Source organism: Rhipicephalus sanguineus, chromosome 7, assembly GCF_013339695.2.
Source record: "Rhipicephalus sanguineus isolate Rsan-2018 chromosome 7, BIME_Rsan_1.4, whole genome shotgun sequence".
In the NCBI taxonomy this organism is placed as follows: domain Eukaryota; kingdom Metazoa; phylum Arthropoda; class Arachnida; order Ixodida; family Ixodidae; genus Rhipicephalus; species Rhipicephalus sanguineus.
The window spans coordinates 160,096,809-160,120,769 of record NC_051182.1 but is presented as its reverse complement, the minus strand read 5'-3'; the positions used below and the strand labels follow the sequence as shown (position 1 = coordinate 160,120,769).

The window sequence follows — 23,961 nt, the reverse complement described above, 5'->3', positions numbered from 1 at the left end:
GGTTCCTTCTTCTTCGGAGACGAAACGCGTCGAGCGCCAGCGAGAACGCCAGCTTCTAGGCCCTCTCGTGTCACTGCTCATTACTTCCAGATGGCGCTTCGCCTAATCTCCTCTCCTCTCTAGTCCCTTCCTGTCTCACCGTCTTCTTCTTTTTTCGTTTCGCGTCTGTGTCTCTTCGTATAGGCCTGGCGGGTAACAGCTCGGAGGGTATGTGCTACGTCGTCGTCCGCCCTTTTTCTTGCGTTCTGATCGCATCGCGAAGCGCCACAGGGGACTCACGTATCGAGTAAGGAAAGTAAAAAAGGGGGGCCACACGCCGAAGCCAGTGTTGCCCGGTGCATCCCCTAGCGGCGGTCCTCTCGTATAGTTACTGGTGATTGATTACGTGGACAGGCGTTTGATGCGGTGATACGGTGTGTTACGCTTGGATGAGCATACACAGAATTCGAAGTGTTACTGTAGGAAAGTACGTCTGTGCCGATGCTTCAGTCAACCATACCGGGGAAAAGCCTTCAGTCAGGTTACTTTTTGTTATATAGCATTGTATGACGAGTTGTTTCATTGCGATAGCAATTATATGGGCACTCTCGGCTGGTTTTTGCCGTCGCCGTCATGTGCCGGATATGTATATGTATGAATATATAAATAAAAGCCACAAAGAAAAATAAATCAGAAGAAAGAAACTTCCGAAGCGCGGACACCGGGATTCGAACCTTCGACCCGTCGCTCCGCTACGCGCTGCTTTAAACAACTCAGCCATGCGCCACCGGCTCTTCAGCATGACAACGGCGAGCTATTTATATGCACCATTTAAAGCTAACGGCACGCAGTGCTCGGAGGTGCTTCAGTATATGTATCGTCACCCGCGAGATTTCCCGAAGGGCGCGCTTTAAAGCAACGCTGCTACATTTTACTTCAGACGCGCATTAAAAAGTGGCCCATTTCTGTACCAACTGATGATGTGAGACGCCGAGAAAACGATGCGTCGAACGCCACCGCGCGGCAGGAGACGCGGAGGGGTCACTTCACGCGCCGCAGTTTTAAAGAAAAAATCACAGCATATCCACGGGGTGAATGATGATGAGTGGGGCGAAGCTACGGAGGGAATCATCTGTAAACCGTGAAACTCTTCCGTGAAATGCGCCCAGTACATAATATAAAGAGTGTGAAACATCGTGTATATATTAAACATCAAACTTTTATTGTACTGTTGGTTTACGTGGTCCCTTCATTATCACTTGGGATCGGTGAAATGCAAGGAAGAAGTCCGCTCCCGAGCGAAAGAGCGCCAAGAGCGACCGCATTCCCCGCTCGCCCTGTGCGAATTAAAGGCAAGGCTAGAGGGAAGACAGGACGCGCGTTCCACGACGCGAGGTCGGTAGCATGCCCAACGAAAGCCAACGGAACGCGATCGTGCAAGTGCTCCGGCTTCGCATCGCCTCATGGTTCCATTTAGCGTCACAAAACCAAACATATTGCTCAAGGTGTGCCTTGCGTTTTTCGTAGAAATAATTTCTTTATCATGTACATTAAGACGAAAAGTTGAAAGCTCACTAGAGTGTATCGCCCGCAAAGTATGTCTTTTAGTGTGATTTAACTCTCGTACGGCAGGGTCCTCGCGCCGTTGCCGGTCCACCTCGCCCGTTGACGATCGGGCGAGGTGGCTACATGCAACTACTACCGCTACTACTACTACACTTTAAGAAAAACATCTGGCGTTCTTTCGTTCTGCTTTTACAAAACATCTGGCGTCTTTCGTTGGTTTATTTCATCAATCAACGGCGTTTTGAACAAAACTTTTATTGTTTAATCACGCACAGGAGAAATCTCACCAGGCACTACCTTGGAGGTAAACAATGGCTGCTAATGGCAATGAGAGACAGAAGAAGTCGGCTTTTAGCTAACACTTACAATTCTACTTCTACTAACGTTTCCTACTGGAACATGCCAATGGCTGCTAATGGGGAATGAGAGACAGAAGAATTCGGCTTTTAGTTAACGAGCACGCTGCGAATTTTTTATTGTTCAACAACGCACAGGAGAAATCTCCCACCGGCACCACCTTGGAGGTCAAAGCGTAAGACTTGTTACTCACTACTACGACCACGACGACTACGAGGGACGAACGGGTGCCGCCTTAAGGAGCTTCGCCCCTAAAAGAAGTCTAAGAGCGTTGGGTTGTAGCGCGCTGCTCAAACACGAAGAAGTAACAACCGTTTAACAGTTAGTTCGCGCTCTTCCAGTGTGTACCTATGTGTTCTTTTCAAGAGTCCTTCCTTGTGTTTGAGTAGTGCGCTGCAAGTGTCGAGCTGTGACCGCTGTTAGTTCGCGGTCGCCCTGTGTGTGTTCTTTTCGCCAGTCCTTTGCGCTCAAGCGGCGCGTTGCAAGTATCGGGCTGCTTGCCATTCTTCGTGTGGAATTCTAATTTGTTGCTATCGCATTCATTGTTTTGCCGTTGCGGCGAAACTGTGACTTTATCCGTCCTCTACGGTCAAGGGCCGAAAAATGACAGCATGCAAAATAACGCACGCGTATCTTGAATGGTACGGTGCATTGCGGTGAAAACTCAAGTCCAACATGCAAATGGAAATACTTAAGGTGTAGACAGCTCGGAAATGTTTATACATGGCAATACATATAATATCCGACAGACAGACGACGTAAAGGCTGGCAGCTAAGTCTTGGCTTATACTTGTGTCGGCTAAACTACGGATAATGTCGGATAGTGTTGGATAATGTAGCCTACATTATGGTCATGAGCTACTGTAAGGGGACCCGCCTCTTTAAAAACTACTACGGTGATGATGCATCATATGTTACATACGTGCGACATTTGAACCGTATGGCGCCGCTAGAACATTTTAGGCTTAAGTAGTGTGCCCGTGTTACTTGGACACACGTAACATACGGTTCGACCACCGCGTGTGCGTACATGACAACCGCTTTTCATTCATTCGGCAACCGCTAGGGCTATCAGTACTTCATTTCGTCGAATATGCGCCTTCCTTGGAGTGGAGTTCGTAGCAGATATTTGAACGCCACCATTTCAGGCATTTTCGTTATTCTGCATTCTTTTGGTTAAAGGACTAAATGGAAACTTAATTTAGTTTTTTGCGCTGAACCTGTTTGGATAGGCAACACGCCTCTGCAAAATAACCAGATAGAGCACGGAGGCTTTTCGGGATGACTTAAAATAGGTGTGTCCTAATGTTCGGCTCCATGGACACCCGTGCGCCGTGCTCCCTCCTCTTGTGCGGTGCCGGCACCGCATATTGCTCTCCCGCAGTAGAGTACAGATGGTACCCGAAATCGTACACCTTTTTTTAAACACTATAGTCTTTCTTGGGATACTCAAACCATTTCTCTATGCTCAAACGCAGAAATTTGTTTGTCTGTCCTTCTGTCTGTCACACGATTCAGCCACCCGGCCAAAGTTTGAGCACTTGCTGAACGCCAAGCTATCGTGAACTGGTAGCAGCGTTCATACTTGTGAACATTCCCGATCAAAAAGGAAATATTACACATATCTGAGGCGCAATATCAATACGTAAATATTAGGTGGTGTGTGCGTTTACTAGAAAATACACAGATACGTAATTCTAAAGACCCTAGTGTTCTTAGACTGCGCTGAAAATGCTAGTGTTTCTTAGGCTGCGCTTAACGGCGCAAAAACGGCCGGCAGGAGACTATCGTCTTTCGACGACATTTGCAGCGTAGCACGCAGATACGTGGCCAATTTTTTTTCAGGTCCATGTTAAGCAAGAAAATGTCTTAGGACCCATCTTTGATTCAACATTCACGAGAGAAGAACAGTCAAGGCGCGAAATCTTATGTGGAGCCAGCAAGACCGTCGGGACCCAAATTGAAACCAGCACCCCCAACAGAAATCACAATAAGCGACAGAAAACACGAGGTAAACATAATAAGGAAAGAGAAAGCGAAGATTCATGCATGGAATGGTAATACAATACACATAAATGCATATATATGTAAGTCGTCTTTAATAATACTGCAGCGACAATGCTACGCCCGCTGCCATGTCATCAGCATCGTCATCATTCTCGGCAATTTTGAGTACACTGCAGGACGGATGCCTCTCCCAATGGTCTCCCCTTTACCCTATCCTGTGCTAGCCGATTCCATATTATCCCTGCGAACTTCTTAATTTCATCACTCCATCTAACTCGCTGGACTACTCGGCTTCTTGTCCCTTGCCTTGGTATCCACTTCGATGCTCCTATTGACCACCGGTTGTCTGCCCTTTGCTTTACGCCACATGAAGGTACACATACCAAGAACCGATGCAGTTCAGGAAGGTGCCGCTTATCTTTTGTGGCAAAGAAAATTGTAGACAACAGAATTTGCAGCAGTATGACGAGTTGAATAAGTTTGTTTAAGCTCATGTTGAACAGACATTTTACAGCAGAGAAACAAAACGTTAAAGATAAACACACAAAACATCGCGAGACAGAAGTGCTCTGATGTATGCTTATCTATTGCCCCTCGTATGGGTACCGGTGTAGTTCGAGACCTGTTCGCTATAACTGGCATTGGCGTTAGTAGCAAGCTGCAGTAGCACAAGTGTGGAAGACGTATTTTGGACAGAACGTGTTCAAAGAGGCAAAACTATGAGCTAGCTTTCAGTGACCCAGAAAAAAAAGGTTGGTCCTAAAAACAATTCTGAATTCTCACATTGCTTGCAAAAATAAAAGAAGAAAGCAATTGTCGTTCCTCTTTTTTGTTCAACAAGGTGAACCAACACAATGCTCAGTGTAGTCGCGCTGGTACTTCCTCTTTTAATGGCTTGGGTTTGCACGCCTAATTGCTCCACATCACACTATCATTGAAATTACTGAACCTATAGAAATGTAGTAGCCGAGGTGATAACTTTTCCACAGCAAGCCATTTAGAACAGAATAGAACAGGTTCCAAAGCGTTCGTAGAAGAGTGCATATCACAAGCCTTCTGGATCGTCGAGCCTTCTGGATCACAAGCCTTCTGGATGTCGTGGTCCGACAGTCATTGAAGGCTCTCCTGCTCCAATTCGTCAATTTCAATGTGAGTTGTACAGTAAACAATTCAAATGTAACTAGTGAAACAGTGAAGTAGTAGTTCACGTGGTCATCACATTTATGGACGTCTGCCACACCTGACAGTTTACTGTCGAAGATTTTTATCTTTCCTTGGAAATCGTACGTTCAGGAATTTTTCATATAGTTACCAGAAACGCAAGGCACAGTGGATATTGACCCGTGATTAGCGGCCAGTGTCCACTGGCCGATAAGATTATCTGGCGTTTAACTTTCAAAAACGACGATATGATTATGAGGGACGCCGTAGTGGAGGGCTCCGGAAATTTCGACCACCTCGGGTTCTTTAACGTGTAAATAAATCTATGTACACGGGCCTCAAACATTATCGCCTCCATCGAAAACACAGCCGCCGCGTCCGGGGATTCCATCCCGCGACCTTCGGGTCAGCAGTCGAGCGCCATAACCACTACACCACCGTGGCGTGGCTCCACTGGCCGATGGATAATTATGTCAGCGTGGTATGTGCGTAGTGAACACGGTAGTTTTGGGTAGTGTAATAGCATCGAGACATATTTACGTAGGTATTGTGGTGGTTGCAGTGCTGTGGACGCTGGTAGTGCGGTAGTGCCTACCCGACTTAGCATGAGCGGCGACAAGAAGTTATTACGCAGGACAATTACCGTATTACCTTGTAAATTGTTCAACATTACGTTATTGTTCATATAAAGCCATTGTACTACATTTCTTGTATTTCTGTGCTAATGTAGATACGCTACATTGCGGTTGCTAGGGTCTAGTTACCCTCCACAGTGGTCTATAGTGGTTATGGTGCTCGGCTGCTGACCTGAAGCTCGCGGGATCGAATCCCGGCCGCGGCGGCTGCATTTTCGATGGAGGCGAAAATGTTTGAGGCCCGTGTACCTAGATCTAGGTGCACGTTATAAGAACCCCAGGTGGTCGAAATTTCCGGAGACCTCCAGTACGGCGTCTGCAATAATCATATCGTGGTTTTGGGACGTTAAACCCTAGATATTATTATTATTAAATGCAAGGGCCTAGTTGGGCTTGTACAAACCAGGCATTTGTCCCTGAATCCGTTTTCAAACTGTACTTTGGAACAAGCAAATAGATAGATAGATAGATAGATAGAGTAGATAGATAGATAGATAGATAGATAATAGATGAGATGATAGATAGGAAATAGATAGTAGATAGATAGAGAAGTAGATAGATAGATAGATAGATAGATGTAGATAGATATAGATAGATAGATAGATAGATAGATAGATTAGATTAGATAGATAGATAGATAGATAGATAGATAGATAGATAGATAGATAGATAGATAGATAGATAGATAGATAGATAGATAGATAGATAGATAGATAGATAGATAGATAGATAGATAGATAGATAGATAGATAGATAGATAGATAGATAGATAGATAGATAGATAGATAGATAGATAGATAGATAGATAGATAGATAGATAGATAGATAGATAGATAGATAGATAGCGTCAATTAATTAAGACACCGCGCAATGAGCAACACGCAAGATTGATTGTAGGAGCTGTGTTAGTGTTTTCTTTTTAATCCTAGCCTCTCTATCGTGCATTCCACGTCAAGAAGATAAACGCTTCCTGAAGCCTGTGACTGTACAGAATGATTTAATGAGTGCAATGCTGGTATCGGAAAAATCCTCCGTGCGTCAAAGCGGCTCGTGAGACGCGCCGGAGAGCCGTATTAGCGCGCACATAATTACCGAAGGCGTTCGAGCGAACAACAAGAACGCTCACGAATCAGGCCGTGCCACTGCCTAATTAAACATGCCGCTCCCGCAACGCGCATTACTGCAATGCGTCTTTTAGCTGGGACAGATGAATTCTGTTTTCGAGTTTCTATCGTTACGGAAACTTACAAGCAGCATTATTAAGGGTAAAGCTTCAGCGCAGCGAATAAAGGGTCGAATACAAAGGTTCAACTCGCCGAAGGCGTTGCAACTAGCGTTTCGCCATCAAGCGTAAGGCTTTTCTGGAAAACGTGAGTATTTTTCATGTGCCACATCAGCAAGGTTACACCTATCATCTTCCTTTCCATGGCTCGCTGCGTCGTCCTGAAATTAAGTTGTCCTTAAGGGACGAGAAGAAAGCAGGTTGGGTCAGAAAGGGTGTGGGTGTAGCGCATCGCAAGAAAAGGTTACGAAAGATAGACGACTCTTTCCTGTCGTCTGTCTTTCTTAACCTTTTCTTACGTCACGCTACACCCACATCTTGCAGGGGAATACCAACTAGCCTGCACTGATACCCTTGTTCAGAATGGGTATGGGCAGGCATATAGCGAGAAGCCAAGACAACCGCTGGTCTTTAAGACTAAAAGACTGGATTCCAAGAGAACGCAAGCGAGCGTAGGCAGATAGGTGGGCAGATGAGATTAAGAAGTTCGCGAGGATAACGTGGGCGCGGCAAGCACAGGAAAATGTTAATTGGTGAAACACGGAAGAGGCCTTTGCCCTGCAATGGACGTGGTCAGGCTGATGATGATGATGATAACACCGAGATTACTTTGAAAATACATGTTTTCTAGCCCTTTCTAGACCTTTCTCGCTCTGCTATGCACTCATCTTGCTCTCCTATGCGCTCACTCACTCACTCACTCACTCACTCACTCACTCACTCACTCACTCACTCACTCACTCACTCACTCACTCACTCACTCACTCACTCACTCACTCACTCACTCACTCACTCACTCACTCACTCACTCACTCACTCACTCACTCACTCACTCACTCACTCACTCACTCACTCACTCACTCACTCACTCACTCACTCACTCTCCTAATGCGAGTGGAGCACCAAATGGAGCGATGTGTTGGTTGTTATAAAAGCTGCTGGATCACGTGGGTCACTCTCGAGTACACCATAATTTCTTCAAGTATACTTCACTGTGCGTGCTACGAAAAAAATTCACCGACAATCACGATACTCCTTAATGCGAATCCTGAGCGAAGCTTCGTCTTGGGGCAACTCCAACTGTCTTTGAAGCTATGGTTATCCGCAGTTGTCGCAATGTAACATTCGTTACATATTGCCACAGAAACTGCCAGCGCTCGAGTGCTACGCACACCACTCTGTGCATTGCGGGCATCGCGAATCCTCAGGAGTTCTCAGGAGTTCCTCAGGAGTTCCTCAGGGCAGTGTGCTAGGGCCATTATTGTTTTTATTTATGTTAATGATATAATAGATGTTATCCCTGCAAATGTGTCCATTCGGTTATATGCGGATGATAGTGTTATATATAAGGAAATAGTGTCACATGATGATCATGAAGAGTTGCAGAGATGTCTTGTAGCAATTTCTGAGTGGTGCTTGAATTGGGGAATGCAGCTAAATGCGGAGAAAACCGTACTTTTGCGCGTAACAAGAAAAAAGTCTCCCAGTGAACTTGAAAACAGAACTGCAACCGAAGTCGAAAAATATAAGTATCTTGGCGTTACTCTTACCAATAAACTAACATGGAAAACACATATTTCAGATATCTGCTCAACCGCCTTAAAGAAGCTGTGGTTCGTAAAGAGGAAGCTTAAACACGCGCCTGTAAGAACTAAAATGTTAGCTTATAATGCAATCGTAAGATCAAAATTAGAATATGCTGCTGAAATCTGGGACCCACATACTAAAAATGACATTTTGAAACTTGAGCGAGTCCAGAGAAAAGCTGTGAGGTTTTATATACGGAAAATATGCCAGGAAGACTCCCCGTCCTCATTAATGTCACAAAACAGTATACAGACACTACAAACACGCAGAAAAATTAATCGTCTGGTACTTCTACACAATACGCTTGCTGCGAAAAATAATATGGTTTCGCCCTCTTCGGTATGTAGGCCTACTACGAGAAAAACAAGACACACTCACGAACATTTGCTTGCGCCGATTTTCGCGCGAACAAACGCCCACAAGTACGGCTTCTTTCCTCGAACGGTGAGCGAGTGCAATTCTCTTCCTATTCATGTATTTCAATCGAACGATTTCATGGCTGCCTTGACAAACCATTTTTCTTGTGAATTTTAGTGATGTCGAGGTGAGATTGCTGCTTCTTTTTACGCACTATGTACATTTCATATGGCATTGTTTACGCATGTTGTATTTTCTTTTTTGCTTGTTTGTTTTTTCTCTTTCTGTAATGCCCCTCCTGCTTGGGCCAAAGTATTGGCCTGCAGTATTTCTTTAAAAAAAAGAGAAATGCCAACATCCCCGTTACAACTATTTAGTTACAACAAGCGAAGGCAGCCGCAGTGCACGTGCCAGCCCTGCATGTGCACGAGCTCCGACCGAGGGGCCAGGGCGCATGACGGTGGAAGAAAGCGAGGTTAAAGTCCAGTGGCTCGTGATATCGACAGACCCCGCGTTCGCTCTCTTTCGTCCTCGCTCGCTCTATCGGTTACGCCGACGCCAGCCAACAACGGCGACGCCACTCTATGTAGGAACGGGCGCCTAGGAGCTGCGCTCTAAAAAAATATAATTTTTCAAGCGCTTCTTGCCACGAAACGCGTTGACACAGAGTAGTGGCTGGTCTAACTGCAGGCACACGCAACTTACGCATATGACCGTAGCATTTGTGTTCACATTCGGAAAAGGCCCCCTATTTTATATCAATCAATCAATCAATCAATCAATCAATCAATCAATCAATCAATCAATCAATCAATCAATCAATCAAGCAAGCAAGCAAGCAAGCAAGCAAGCAAGCAAGCAAGCAAGCAAGCAAGCAATCAATCGCTCTGTTAAAAACGTTTAGCTCCAACATAACAGTAGGGGGTCAACCGAGGCGAGAAGCGCCCAAATGCAGCGTGAAATCCCATACGCAAGACAGCATACGCATACACTTAGAGAAAAGATAAGTATACATAATGAACAAAAATGTTTAGTATTTATAGCATTTTGACCAGAGCACAGTGACCCGCATCGTGCTTTCTGCAGGGAAAAGGCCAGCGCCTGTCTTGTCTCGAGCTTTCATCCAGCGTTAAAAAAAAAAAAAAACACTGCGCAAAGGGGATCGCGGCGCGTCTTGCCCGCTCATTTGCATTTAGACGGAAAGAAACCAAGTTTCCCTTAATTGGCATTCGCGCTCTTAAGGCCCCCGCGAAGCACTTAGTCCGCCTCGCTGCACGTGAAAACACGTACACTCTTTTTTTCTTTTTTTGCGCCTTCGCCGTCACTGTATCGTCTGCTAAACGAGTTCCTTTTCGAAAGTTAGCTGTTACGCATACATTGGCTCTCTTCGCATCTCCCGCTTCCGAGTCTTAGCTCTCGCCTATGATCGTTTGTTCGTTTCCAGTTACTACACTCGCCAGGTCGTCTATTCGTTCCTTGATTTGACGCCCGCACGGAAGTCTGGTTCTAGTTTTCACAGCCGCAAGATCGTTTGATAATGCCTAGCTTTCGCACCTGCTAGAGCGTCTATTGATTTCGAGCTTTCGCACACACGAGAACGTCTGTTTGATTCTAGTTTCAACACCTGCAAAGTCGTCTGTCTGTTTCTAGATTTCGCACCCATAAGAACATTTGTTCGATTCAAGTTTTGACACCCGCAAGATTCTTTGCTTGTGACTAGCTTTCACACCCGCAAGAACGCCTGTTCACTTCTGGCGTTCGCACCCACAAGAACGTCTATCTGTTTCTGGCTTTCTCACCCGGAATATCGTCTGTCTGCTGCAAGATTTCGCACTTGAAAACGCGTTGCTTCTAGCTTTCAAACCGCATGACAGTTCGCACTTGGAATGTCGTCTGTTTGTTCCTACAGCTTTCGCAACTGCGAAATAATTGCTTCCAGCTTTCGAACCGGCACGGTATAGTTTGTTTAAGTCTAGCTTTCGCACCTGCAAGAACGTCAATTCGTTCCGAACCGCGTGGTCGTTCCGATCGATACGTTGCGAGCACCCGCATGCTGCCTGTTCGCAACTTCTCCTACCTCGGGCGCTCAAAACTCTGCAAGCTAGACGGCGGCAATCGGCGAAACGACATTACGCCACTTCCGTTTTCAACAATAGCAATAAAAAAAATTTAGAAAGAAAACATGGTACGGCAATTCTCTAACGTGGCGAAACGTTGGTACAATCTGAGTCGAACGAAGTAACGTCTCATTTGCATACGCAAGTCCCGTTCTTGTCGTTTTCTTTTCACACCTTCCTAAAAGGCAGATTCAATTAGCTTGGCGCTCGGCACTTTCTACGGAGAAGCGATATTGTTACAGTTTTTTTTCTTCCCTAAGCTCGACAATTTAGCTGGCCAGCGTAACAGCACTTAAGAGCAACGCGAAAGAGACGGAACACATTGTTATGTTGTTGGATTTTGCAGCCTGCAGACGGGGCATTACAAAGGAAGACACTTTCACGAAGTAACGTACGCTATGAATTATTGGGTTTTCCTTATGGCCTAAAGAAAATACAAGAATAAGTGCCGCTTGCCTTTTCTTTTTCTTTTATTAGGGACGGAAACGAAGTGGGCGTTAATAGGCGCTGCACGAAGGAATTGAGTGTTTGATCAGATCTGGACACTGGGAGAGCGAAAGAGAAAGAAGGCTTAAGAAGGCGCTGCGCTGTTTCCTTCCTGCATAAATGTGTTTCGTGTTCTCCTAATCGATTCAAACGTTACGAACTTTGGCAGCTCTATTTTGCTCGGTGCCAAGTCGCGGAGAAAGAATCCTATAGAAGCGAGCGGGCCGAAGATTCCGTTTAAAAGCGTTCTCAGAACGCTCGCGCATCTGAGATGAGAGTGGTGCATTAAGGCTCCCTACTTCGTAGTTTCGTACTACGCCACCTATAGGCTCCCTCGTGAAACCAGTCGCGAACGATTGTCGACGGAATTCGCGAGCCAGCGATCGGCCCTTTCCACAAAAGCGCGTTCATTGCTCCAAACACAAAAGAACCTGCGCCACGCCTGAAACCCATTGTTTAGTATTAGCGCTTGTTCTATCTTTCGTCTCGATTAATACCTCGCAAATATTAATAATAAGTAATTACCCTAACCTGCTCAGTCATCACAATGGCATTCCGTAATAAATGCGCAACGATATTCCTTCTGGCGGCGTCAACACGAGTGACTCAAGAAATCATTATCACTTGATGACGTCACCACATGACGTCATTATCACGTCACATACAATAATAATTTGCGCCATCATTGTGACGTCATCGTGACGCCGTTATATGATGGCGTCATCAAATGACATCGTCATCATCGATGTCATGTGATGCGCCTCTCACTGCGCCGTGATTCATGGTAGTAGTGTTTTTTCGGCATGTAAAAATGCATAATGTTTAGCAGTTTTCTTCCTTAGTGGTAGGACATGTTGCTCTATGTTAGGACTACTTATAAGCATTGACACGACTCTTGTCACGTCGCCAACGCCAAAATATGCAGCGGTATACGTCATATGGTTCCGGAGCCAGAAGGTTCAGTCTCGCTCAGTTAGTCTCTTGTTGCTCGTTCAGCGCATTAACCATTACTCCATAGCAAACTAAACCTGTAGTTACTTTAGGAGTACAGTTAACATACAACGGTCCTGAATTTATGTCAGTGCGAGGGAAATGTCATTGTAGTACTGTTTCGGTAATAGAACAGTGAGACATAGACGAGGGTAGCGATGCGGGCTTGTTGGTCTGTCATGGTTCTTGGATGTGAGCGCGAAAAGACAAGGACGAAGGGAAGAAGACACACACACTGGCGCTACTGACAACAAAAAACGTTTATTTTCATTCACCAAGCCTACTTATATACCTTCTTTTGCACACGTGACCACTAGCATATAACATGAAAAACGAGCAATACAAACAACAACATGACAGGGTTGAAAACCTCCTATGGCGAAATTGACCGCTTCTGCATCACCGGCAACCAGACAGACCTTAACACATGCGCAGGTAGTCTAATTCCTTTTTGCTCAAAGAGAGTGACGTTTTGCTAACACAACTATCGCCAAAATAGTCTATCTGTTCAGCTTCGATTACTAATTGTCTTCGATTGTCTTTTCGCGCTCACATCCAAGAACCAGTGAGACATATACAAGACCAAAGCTTAATTTCTTTATATTCGAAAGGAGTAAGCATTTACTAATGCATTCTGTGGGCATTAAGTGCGCTTAACTTGGCGACACTACTTGCTCGTACGAGAAAGTGTTTGGAAAAATATACCTCGTTGAGGAACAATTTTTACTTAAAGCGTACATTGATTAGGGTGACTCTGTGCAACTCAAACGCTGTATGTATGTAGAGAAAAAGAAATAGCTGATCAAATTTTATGAAAAGCAGCATCTCGAACGTTTAAAACGGAGAAAAGAAACGAAGCACATTGTATGGGATTTCAAAAATCTCTTGTACGTAATTTCCTTAAAATACGTGAGACTCCCTATTTTATATGCTCCAAAGAAATGATTGGCGAGCTTTAAGTGCGCATTGTGTATGAAGTTTGTGATTGAAATACGTAGCATTTCTCCTACACTCGGCCTCATATATGTAAATGTGAAACTCAACATATTTACAATTTCAGCGAAGTCATAATATTCACAGAGACCTCGTCAAAATGACGATGTCTCTGTAAGATAGTGGCCTCTGTAAGATAGACGTATAGACGAGGTAGTCTCTAAGATAGACGTATAGATAGATAGTGGCGATAAAACTGACGTCTCTGCTCTGACGAGAGCTACCCTTTGCACGCCAGTGTACTCGGCGAGCCTGGTAAGCCCATGATACACACAAGGATGATTAAAACTAATACAAATCCTGCTCGATATGCGCACAACTACTCAATTTACACAAGGACGTCGATCGATTTCGTAACGCTTGGCTCAAAGCGAAAAATCCGGCACGGGTTGCTAATCTCCGGCTGCTTCGCATGGAATTGATTTTCACAGTTAGTGGGATCTGCCGGATTTTTTAGTTTAAAGGATGTGACGAAAGAACGAACAATTGGGTAAATATTAGCTTACGTTTCTGTTGACTCCAATACTAATTAGATAAGCAGACGAAAATGGCAGATTAACCAGAGCAAGCGCGGGGGCTTTGTAATGTAGCCTGCGTTCGCAGTGCCAATTTGCTTGGCTCCATTGACAGTGCGAATGGGGAAACCTAGTCTTCGTTGTGTTAAAGGGCCCTTAAACCACCAACAGACGCTCGCGTGCTCCTCTTCGTGCCTTTCCTACATCGACAACAGCTGTCATGACGTGACCTGTATGAATAGGTGACGTCTTGAGCAAGAGCCTGTTTTCTGCTAGCAGATGCGCGCGCTTCTTGCGTTTACACCTTGGACGCAGAGGAAGGGCATTCGGATAGGTGGACAGACGAGCCGAGGAACGCAGCCTAGCGAAGAAAAGAGCGAAACGAGAAAACGCGTGCAGCTCCGCCAGCGTTCGCTATAGACTCGTGCACAACTGCAACGCCACAACTAAATTTCGACCTCTGGGTGGTTTAGGGGCCCTTTAAAGGGACGGTATATGCAGCTCTCCCGGAGTAGAGTATCCAGTGCACACAGGAACCAAAGGAAGCGATACAGGATCGCATGGGATAAAATTTCTGAGGCCTTACAGCCTTTCTGAGCCTTACATGTCTCGATATTAAAAGAATTAACGAAATTAGGCGAGACCTGGGAGCTATTCTCGATTTCGACCGCCGCTGATTGGCTAGAGCTCGGCGAGCAGCGCGACCCCTGTTTCCGGTTCTTCTTCGGCAACGTCATTTGACGTCACGGAGCTTTCACAACTCGACACAACTGAAAGGGATGCAGTGTCCATCGACGCAACGGACGCCGCTTAGAGAGATCCGCTTATTGACCGCGCGAATCTCGGAGGCCGTACATGAACTCTGATACTGTGAGCGTGTTGTCCCTCGAATGAGGTCTAACGCTGCCTCCCGTCTAGCGCACCTGTGAATGTCGGTATACATTCCCTGCATCGTTCTCAAGCACCTGGGACACGCTCATATGCAAGGACAGACTTGTAAAGTTTGTTAAGGTGTTCTGTGACTACACACTTCGTGCGCTTTCTTTCTTCTTACTCTGGGAGTGTGTTGTGCGGGTTCGGTGCGTCGACGTGGTCAAGAACCTGATGACGTCATGGCTGGCCGCTTTCTCGAGTAACTGAATATGCTCCGCCGAAATGGGCGTGTCCGTTGGATGGACGCATCGAGAATCGCTCCCCTGGTAATCTCGATTGCTCGAAATAACCACGTAGCGTCCTTATGAATCTGTCTACTTATAGGATAGCAATGTTGGCTCTGATATGAAAATTGGGGTCGAACTTTCGTCGATATGACGCGAACCGAAGACGGTGGAAACGAAAGTGCGTGTGTTTCCAAAGTTCGCGGGATCGAATTCCCACCACGGCGGCCGCATTTTGGTCGAGGCGAAATGCTAGAGTCCCGTGTACTTAGAATTAGGTGAACGTTAAAGAACTCCAGGTGGTCGAAATTTCCGGAGCCCTCCACTACGGCGTCCTTCATGATCCTATCGTGGTTCTGGGACTTAAAACCCCGATAATTATGAAACAACCTTAATGTAAACCAATTGATAATGAAGTTGAGGACGGTATATGGGATGTTAATTGGGCTGTCTTTCTAAGTGTATTGTAGTTATTATGATATAGATGTGAAGAAAGTAAAGTAGACGAAAAGACAACTTGCCGCCGGCAGGGACCGAACCTGCAACTTTCGAATAATGCGCCCGAAGCTCTACATTACTTTCTTGACATGTATATCATTATTACTACAATATACTTAAAAAAACAGTATGATTAACGTCCCTTATACTTTCCTTGGCTTCATTATCCGTTGGTTTCCATTAAGGTTGTATCAAAAAAAAAAAAACGAGCCCTAAAAATTCCCTTCTCTCTGAAATTATGAAAGTACGCGCGTTGCTTAGCCCTAAATTGTCGCGTTTAGATCCGCGAACACTGTGCTCGCTCGTTGGGCTCATTTGTCTTAAATGAGTGCGGCCAGGCTTTCGCCTTGTTGTGTTTCAAGAGTGCAACATCAATTGAATTTTTAGCTCAAAGGATATGACGAAAGCGTGAGTAATGTGTGTCAATATTCGTGTGTCACTGTACGAAGGGAGTGTAATGATCTCGAAAAGAGAGCTAAGGTGTTTCTTTAATGGTCAATAAAGAGGAAAACGATTTTTCTCGTATTAGTGAAATACTATTCCACAATACCAATATCACCGAGCTTGTCGCGAGAAGACGCTTGGTAAGCTAGAAAACTCACAAAAAGATAATGCGGGTGGCGACGCCACCTTGCAATTCCCGAACCAATCGCGGTGACCTCATAGATTTTGACGGCGCCTATTAGGGCCTATGTAGTTCCCAATCGGTAAAAATTAAGTACATTGTCTTCTGAGGGTGTCAGAAAATTAACATACTAAGTTTCAATGCGTTTAGTTGATTCATTATGGCCAAAATACGAAAAATTCTCTTTGAAATCGGTGACTTCACGCGTGGGGATTTCGGCGCGAAATTTAAAAATGAAACTCTTACCTTGATTTTCTCTCATTATATGCCTATGACGGTGAACTTAACTTCATTAGTGTTTTTAGAGTATGGTTTATCAGCTTAAACCGATTCATTGTTTCGCTTTAGTGTCGCTCTAAAGACACCCCATGTGTGTCTTTTTTTTTTCATTGTCATTTAATAATAATAATATCTGGGGTTTAACGTCCCAAAACCACGATATGATTATGAGAGACGCCGTAGTGGAGGGCTCCGGAAATTTCGACCACCTGGGGTTCTTTAACGTGCACCTAAATCTAAGTACACGGGCCTCAAACATTTTCGCCTCCATAGAAAATGCAGCCGCCGCGGCTGGGATTCGATCCCGCGACCTTCGGGTTTCATTGTCATTTCGTTAGTTCCCGGAAGCCCGAACAGTCATGAATTCATACCAATTAGCCCTCATAGCACCTTTATATATACTATCATGTCTTTAAATATTGGTATATAAGTGACAAGTCAGGACACACCGGGATGAGTAACACGCAAACTTCTTTTATTATTATTATTTTTAGAGAGCAACAGATGATTATTGGGGAACCACCACAGCAACAGTCGACGCGCATTGCGTTGAATGGCAACAGGGAGCGTTCCGGACGACAAAGCCATTGTATCGTTTCCGAAGTGTGTTTTATGCAAGATTGGAAAACGCGTTTGAAAAACCTTGACTACACTCGGCCAAAACCTAAGAAAAAAATGTCAGCTCCGCCCAGAAAACCGCGACGCGCCCAAGGAGGTTTAAAAAAAATTGGACGCGCCTGCCCTTCACCTGTGAATGACAGTCGTGCTAGCTGGTTTCCGCTCGAACCGCAAGTAATTTCTCCTCGGCTAATGTAAACACTACGCATTCAAAGAGTTAAAGGTTCGTCGTTACCACCTAACACACCAAGTTCAGCCGAGTTCAGCCCTGACAAAATTTACCAGAAAGTTCAAGTTTCTGCCCTAAAACCAGCGACACCAACGTGCGTATGTATGGGGAAGTCGACTACCTGAAACGCTCGGTAAGGGCTTGACGTCTTGAAAATAAATGCACGATGTGCTGCATGACTTATTGCAAAAAGTTTGCGTGACCGTGAGATGGAACTGAAACCCGAACAAATTCAACCACTTGGGTATGCATTACTCTGCAATTGCGTTCCAGATTTGGCATCAAAATATAATGAATTATTGTTTTTACAACACTTAAAACAAACGCGCTTGTCTTTCTCGAAAGTACGTATTTTCTATTTATGGAAATAACAGTAGCATATTGAGTGAGAAACACTTAACGTATCATCTGCTGCGATGCCAGGTGCGTCTCTCCAAGTGGTCTGCCCCCAACGCATCTCTCATTTTGTTGTGAAGTCAAGTCAGAAGAGCGTGACGGTGCGTCTACTTAGCTTCGCCGTCGTTTTGTAGCCGATCTGAACGAGTTTTGACAAGACCAGCTTATCAAACAAACGTGAACTTTATGCAATTTCCTGCACTGGCATGGGACCCTACATCTATGCGCAGCGGTGAGTGCACAAAGCTTTGCTAAAACTGTCAAATACAACCTGTAAAGCTTCAACGTGGCAGCAAACCAAGAAACCTAGCGGTTTTCAGCCTCTTTGAACAACAAAGGCACTGCTTGAGTGCTTTGCAACGCACCCCACTGCCCACGCTTCGCAAAGAACGAAACTGAAACTGTAGGAAAAGATCCGTAAACAGTTCGCTAGCTCACGAAATCCAATCCGAAGCTTGCACTTCCCATCATTCCCATGGTGGGTGAACGATCGCAGCGCCAGTTTCCTCTCTAGGTTATTGTATGAAACTCTATGTACTGGATGGAGCATTTATGCAAATTATTAGAGGTGTGTGAATATTCTACTTTAGATGAACCACTGCGCGCCGGAACTTAATCCGGAAATTTTGCAATAACAGGGCGGACTTGAGCCACATGCTCTGGGCGTGCCCGGAGGCTCCCATGAGGGGCGAATTCACAGACGGGCGCGGGTGGAAGGCCGCGCTGCTCAGCTCCGACTCACAATTACAAGCACGCTTAGTACGGCAGGCCGAAGATGCTGCCAGGGCCCACGGGATCATGGCCGACGTCTAGGTTGGGTCCTCCCTTCTGAAAGGGGGAGGGGGATCTTTCTACTAACTAAATAAAGTTCATTCATCGTTGAATTCGAATCGAATAATACCTAGTCGAATAATTCGATTCCACTTTCGAATAGCTAGTATTCGAAGTTTCGAATAATTCCACATGGCGAATATCTAAAGCGCGACAAAGGCCAATGGTGCAACTTGGTTATGGTGGGGTGCCTAAACCAACACTAAAGTCGTTACAGTAGGCCTTTCGTTAAAATTTTCACCGATATCCAGGTTCAGAAGCGAGAGCATGTTTATTTTAAATGAGATTATGTCATTTACATACGTGAAAGAACCCACGAGAAAACTTTCAAGCCCTTCACAACTTCGCTCCCGAAACGAAGGCACGGACTTCTTGCGTAGTTCGGTCGCGTATAGTGCAAGCGCCGTAAAACGTCCCGATTTTGGCCCGGGAAACCCTCTGTGATTGGCTTGACATGTGAAAACTTGTTCACGCTGTGCAGTCGCCACTGCCGCCCCGCACCACTCGTTCACAAACTCCCATTGTTCCGGCGCGCAGTTAAAACGCTGCTGTGGACGCGTGCCCGAATATTTTTGGGCCTGGAGCACTCATGACGATGAAGCACAACATTACCATTGTTCTTTCTTTCAGATTTCAATAAAATCATTTGTATTCTATATTCGATTCGATATTAGACATTTTTGGCCACTATTCGGCACTATTTGATTCGAATTCAATTCGAGGTGAAATTTGACTATTCGCACACCGCTACAAATTATCTGTGGGAGGGACAGCGATGACTACGGGTGGAGCTGGCATTTTTTTCTTATGTTGTAACCGAAGATCATTTGAACCATTGGGGATTTTTGCCGCATACTGAGGGTCAAACACGCGATGATGCGACAGTAAACGGAAAGATAACAAGAGGTATTCGCGATTGCAACGTGGTAAATGTAGCCTATACGGGGCATCAACCACGGATTTTGATTGTTTATTTTAAAACAGCGGAGAAACAAGCCTGTACTAAAGGAAACAGTACAGAACCCACGGGAATCCAGCTGAGAACTGCGGCATATTCTCGGCCCATGGCGAAGTACCACCTGTGTGTTACGCGCCACTAAAGCGCTGTTGAAGTTCTTGCGGCCCACAGGCCTCGAGGAAACTTTTTTTTTGTTTTTTATAGCGCACGAAAAACACAGACTAAGAAAGAAGAGACACATGCAGGCGCTAGCTTGCTACAACGTTTATTTCGAAAACCTTCCATTAACACGTGGCAAGAATTAGTGGGTCAAAGTGGACGATGCCTAAATGTGCGTTTAAAGGTTGGTTGTTTCTTAGTAACTTGACGCAACCCACCGCGGGGGATTGGTCATGAAGCGGGCGGTACCTTATTTTAGCGATAAAATTGCTTTATAACCTAAATATGTTTAGAAATGTATAGCTTACCAAGTAACTCGTTGGTATAATCAAGTGGGAAAAAATTAGACAAGCCGATATAGTTGAAAAATAAGGGCAAAATAGATAAACTTAACATTAAATTCGTTTTGTCCCACGTAGAAAATCACATATGGCATCGCAAATGTTCCTGTGGCCAAAACCCAGTGCGGTATCACCGAAGGAAAGAACCACCGGAAGTGATGAATTTAAGCCCATCATCAGGAGGGGTTCGTCTAGAAATCTTTTTCTTTGATTTGTGAACAACCTGCATGTTAAAGAAAAATGGTGCAGAGATTCACTCTCGCTGCAATACAGGCATAAAGCTGACTGCACCACACCAGACCTGCGTAAGTAAAAGTTCAGTGGGGGAACTCGGCATCGATATTTCTGCCCTTCTAGTGGAACACCATCGATTTTTCCCAGAATAATTAAGATGAGGAAACTAAGATGTGGGCAAAGGAACACCGCTACGACGTGAAAGAAGACAAAAAGGGGATGCGTTCCTCGATGCCCACTGCAGGCATTGCAGTAATTCAGGTGGCAGTGCAGGTGACGATGCTCCTACCACGTCCATGCCAATTTTTCAATATTGCTTAATTATTATTACCAGCATAGGTCAGTTAAACCGCGAAATAATCTAGGCCTGAATTGATTCATAGGCTATAGGATAACTGTGTTTCCAAGACATCGACTGCCCTCTCCTGCAAGGAGTTAGCCTATCTACGTAAAGATTGTTGAGTATTGCAAACTGCACCTACTGATGATGGTTGTAAAACGATGTTGCCTATATATGTGGTTCCCTGTTTTAGAAATAAACATTGTTGCAAGTTAGTGCCTGTGTGTAGCGCCTTTCTTTGTCCGTGTCTTTCGTGTGCAATAAGCCTCAGTATGACATACCAACACGCCCAAAAACGTTAAATCAGTAAACAGTGTAATCTGTGTGCATGCGTGTTTGTGCTGTTGTGCGTTTATCATTGCATATATCATAATCCTTCACCCAGTACCTGAACTAGCATGACAGGCAAACAGCCAGGCTGACATCTCCAGCATTTCACTAAACCATATCGCTCTTTCTCGATAAACATTTGCTGTTAGCATAGAATACAATAAAGGCAAAGTAGGCAACCATGGAATGTGCGGAAGGGGCAAAGGGTGTGCGCGGTACGTTCCAACGATGAGCGAAGAAGCAAGCTTCAAAAAATGCTTTTCACACGGATAAGACTAGAAATATAAGCAAAAAACACGCACAATAATTTGTTGCATGGTATTACCAATTCCTCCCAAACGTGAAACATTGCAACACTATTCCGTGCCCTGTGGTGGTTAGGAGTACGTAGAGCAGTGGATGACGAGGCATTAAAGTATCATTTATTGCCTCCACACTCCTGCTTTCTGCCCTCCTAACATCTTAGTGTCTGCAACACGTGAGAAGAAGCAACTAGCGTCGGAATCGTTGTGCCTTCTAATCGCTAACCGCACAAGGAAAAAAGAGGTAGCTAGATCGCAAAACTGCATCTGAGAGCGAAGGCACAGTCGAACGCACCTCTCATGCAGCACCACCGTCGTTTCGAAAGGAGGGTGAAAAAAAAAAAAGTCGAGTCTCGGCCGTCGTGGTAAAAAGGGGCAGGCTCCACTTTTACGCGCGTGTGCGTGTGTGCGTCTGAAACAGGTATATATACCTGTGTAGGAGGGCGTAACCCGCGCACTCAGCGATTCCACCGGCGGCAGCCGTAAAGGTGGGGGGAAGGCCTCTCGTACCAGTACGCCTCACCGTAAAGCCTGACCCGGTTCTCGGGATTCGAAAGTGAGGAACGTTTCCCGTCTTCTAGACTGTAGTGTTTCCCTGCCTAACGTAGCCTTTATTCCCGATATACCAGCGAAGGGGTTGAAGTTATCGCTGACAAATCGGGGCTGCCCAGTTTTGAACCTTTTTCTATCTTTTCTGCGAGATACTTCTGAACCGGGTCCCCAAATAACGCGAACATAGTCAAGTATTGATCCTAAGTGTATGAAGTAAGGAGTCTCCTCTACCTCTTGTTGCACAATTAAAGTTTCTACTGGAATGAAGGTAGGGGACACAAGTCTTGGCTAAGAGAGAAAAGGAAGACTACGAAGTGTGATCGCTGCCCGCGCCTTTAGTTAGCCCTTGTAATAGGCAAACCCGTGTCCACTGCTTTGAATTACACTGCGAATAAAAAACAACAACATCCTACTAGCCTTGCCTTCTGAGCGAAGAAGGGATTTGAAGAAGAAAGAGGAGGGAGGGAGACGGGGAGAAGATAATGATAATCGCTGGGGCTTAACGTCCAAAAACCACGATGTGGTTGTGAGGGACGCCGTAGTGGAGGGCTCCGGAAATTTTAGACCACCTGGGGTTCTTTAACGTGAACCTAAATCTAAGCACACGGGCGCCAAGCATTTTCGCCTGCATCGGAAAGCGGCCGCCGCGGCCGGGATTCAATCCCACAACCTTTTGGTTAGTAGTCGAGCACCATAACGACTAGACCACCGCGTAGGAGGCAAAGAGTCTCCTTTACCTCTTTAGTTGCAAAAATAAAATTTTCTGTGAATAAAAAAGGCACGGAGTGCACTTGAGCTTCGCCTCAAGAGTAAAACGCGACAGCGTAATCGGGCCTCGTTGGCCTCGCCTTCTGAGTGGCGAGCCTGGCTTCGCTTATCGGTGGCCACCTTTACATCCGTGCCGCTAGGAAAGGAACGTCCGTGCGCGTGTAAATTGGCCGTTTCAAAGTATCCTAGAATGCCTACTAGCTCTCTGGGGGAACTAGTTCTGGGGAGAAGGGATTCAAGGAAGAAGGAGGGAGAGAGTGAGACCGGGGGAGAGGAGGAGAAGAGAGCTCACGTTCGTTGAAGCAGATCTTCCAGAGCCCGGACACGGTGTTCTTGGCTAGCTGCTCGCGGTCCCCTGAGCCGTTGTAGCTCGGGTTGGGCATGAGCTCGGTGCTGTGCAGCCAGCTGTTGGAGCAGAGCGCGATGGCGTTCGCCACGAGCGAGGCCAGCGCCGACGCGGGCGTCAGCACCCGCAACGCGCGCACGCTGAGGCGAGACATGGCGGCCGGCCGCGGCGATCCCGCTCCCCCGCTGGTGCCCAAGGGGGGACGGCCATGCAGGCTGCTGGGCCAGGCGAACGGCTCGGCGAGCACGCTACCCGTCGAGCTGCCTCGTCGCCAGCGACCGCCGCGGGCGGGCGGCAGCGGAGCAGCCGCGGCGGCCGCGAGACTGCAGCGCCGAACATCCACCGCCGAGGCAGCGCAGTCCGTATCCGCGCCACGCGCCGCCACCGCGCCGCGTCCTGCGACGCCTCCTGACGAGCTTGCTGCTGCTGCTGCTCGTCGAGACGTCGACGCCGCCGCCGCTTGACGTTGCTGGGCCGCGCCGGCTCGTAGGCCGCCGCCGCTAGCCGCGGAGGAGAGTCGACCAAGGCGCCGCCGCCGCCGCTCCCGCCGTCCCTCCCGGGTTCGATCGCGGGCGCACCGCCGAGGGATTGCGAAACGAAACAAGTCCCCTCCTCTCTGTGCTCAAGCTCCTTCCGTCGATATCTGGAGCCCTCAGCTGGAGCCCGGATTACGGGGTATAAGGATAGCACCGCCGCCTGTCGGTGGTCGAGTCTTTAACTCCTTACTCCAACACGAGTGTTAAAGCGGTCACTTTTGATCGTTATCGGGCCTGATCCGGATCGAATTTCTCGATCACGATTGGCTTCTTTACGCATGCTGCAGAAGGGAGCCAATCAATGTTGAACAATTTATTCAGGATCGGGCTTAATCGCGATCAGCAGTGCACCGTGTGAGACCGGTATAATAAACGTGTACGGAAATTACAGACGAGAGGCATTATAAACGGTACTTCTGCAAGTTTTATT

The 23,961-nt window shown here is 46.2% G+C and overlaps 1 protein-coding gene across 1 annotated transcript in view; it reads right to left on the bottom strand.

The window, feature by feature from the left end:
• Positions 1 to 23,428, bottom strand: part of LOC119400413 (voltage-dependent calcium channel gamma-7 subunit) — a 66,869-nt gene extending 43,441 nt beyond the window's left edge. Inside the window, exon 1 of the mRNA XM_037667435.2 lies at positions 22,942 to 23,428. Within this exon, the coding sequence (XP_037523363.1) occupies positions 22,942 to 23,149 (208 nt within the window). The 5' untranslated portion in view covers positions 23,150 to 23,428. The remainder of the gene's footprint in view (positions 1 to 22,941) is intronic.
• Positions 23,429 to 23,961: the final 533 nt, after the last annotated feature.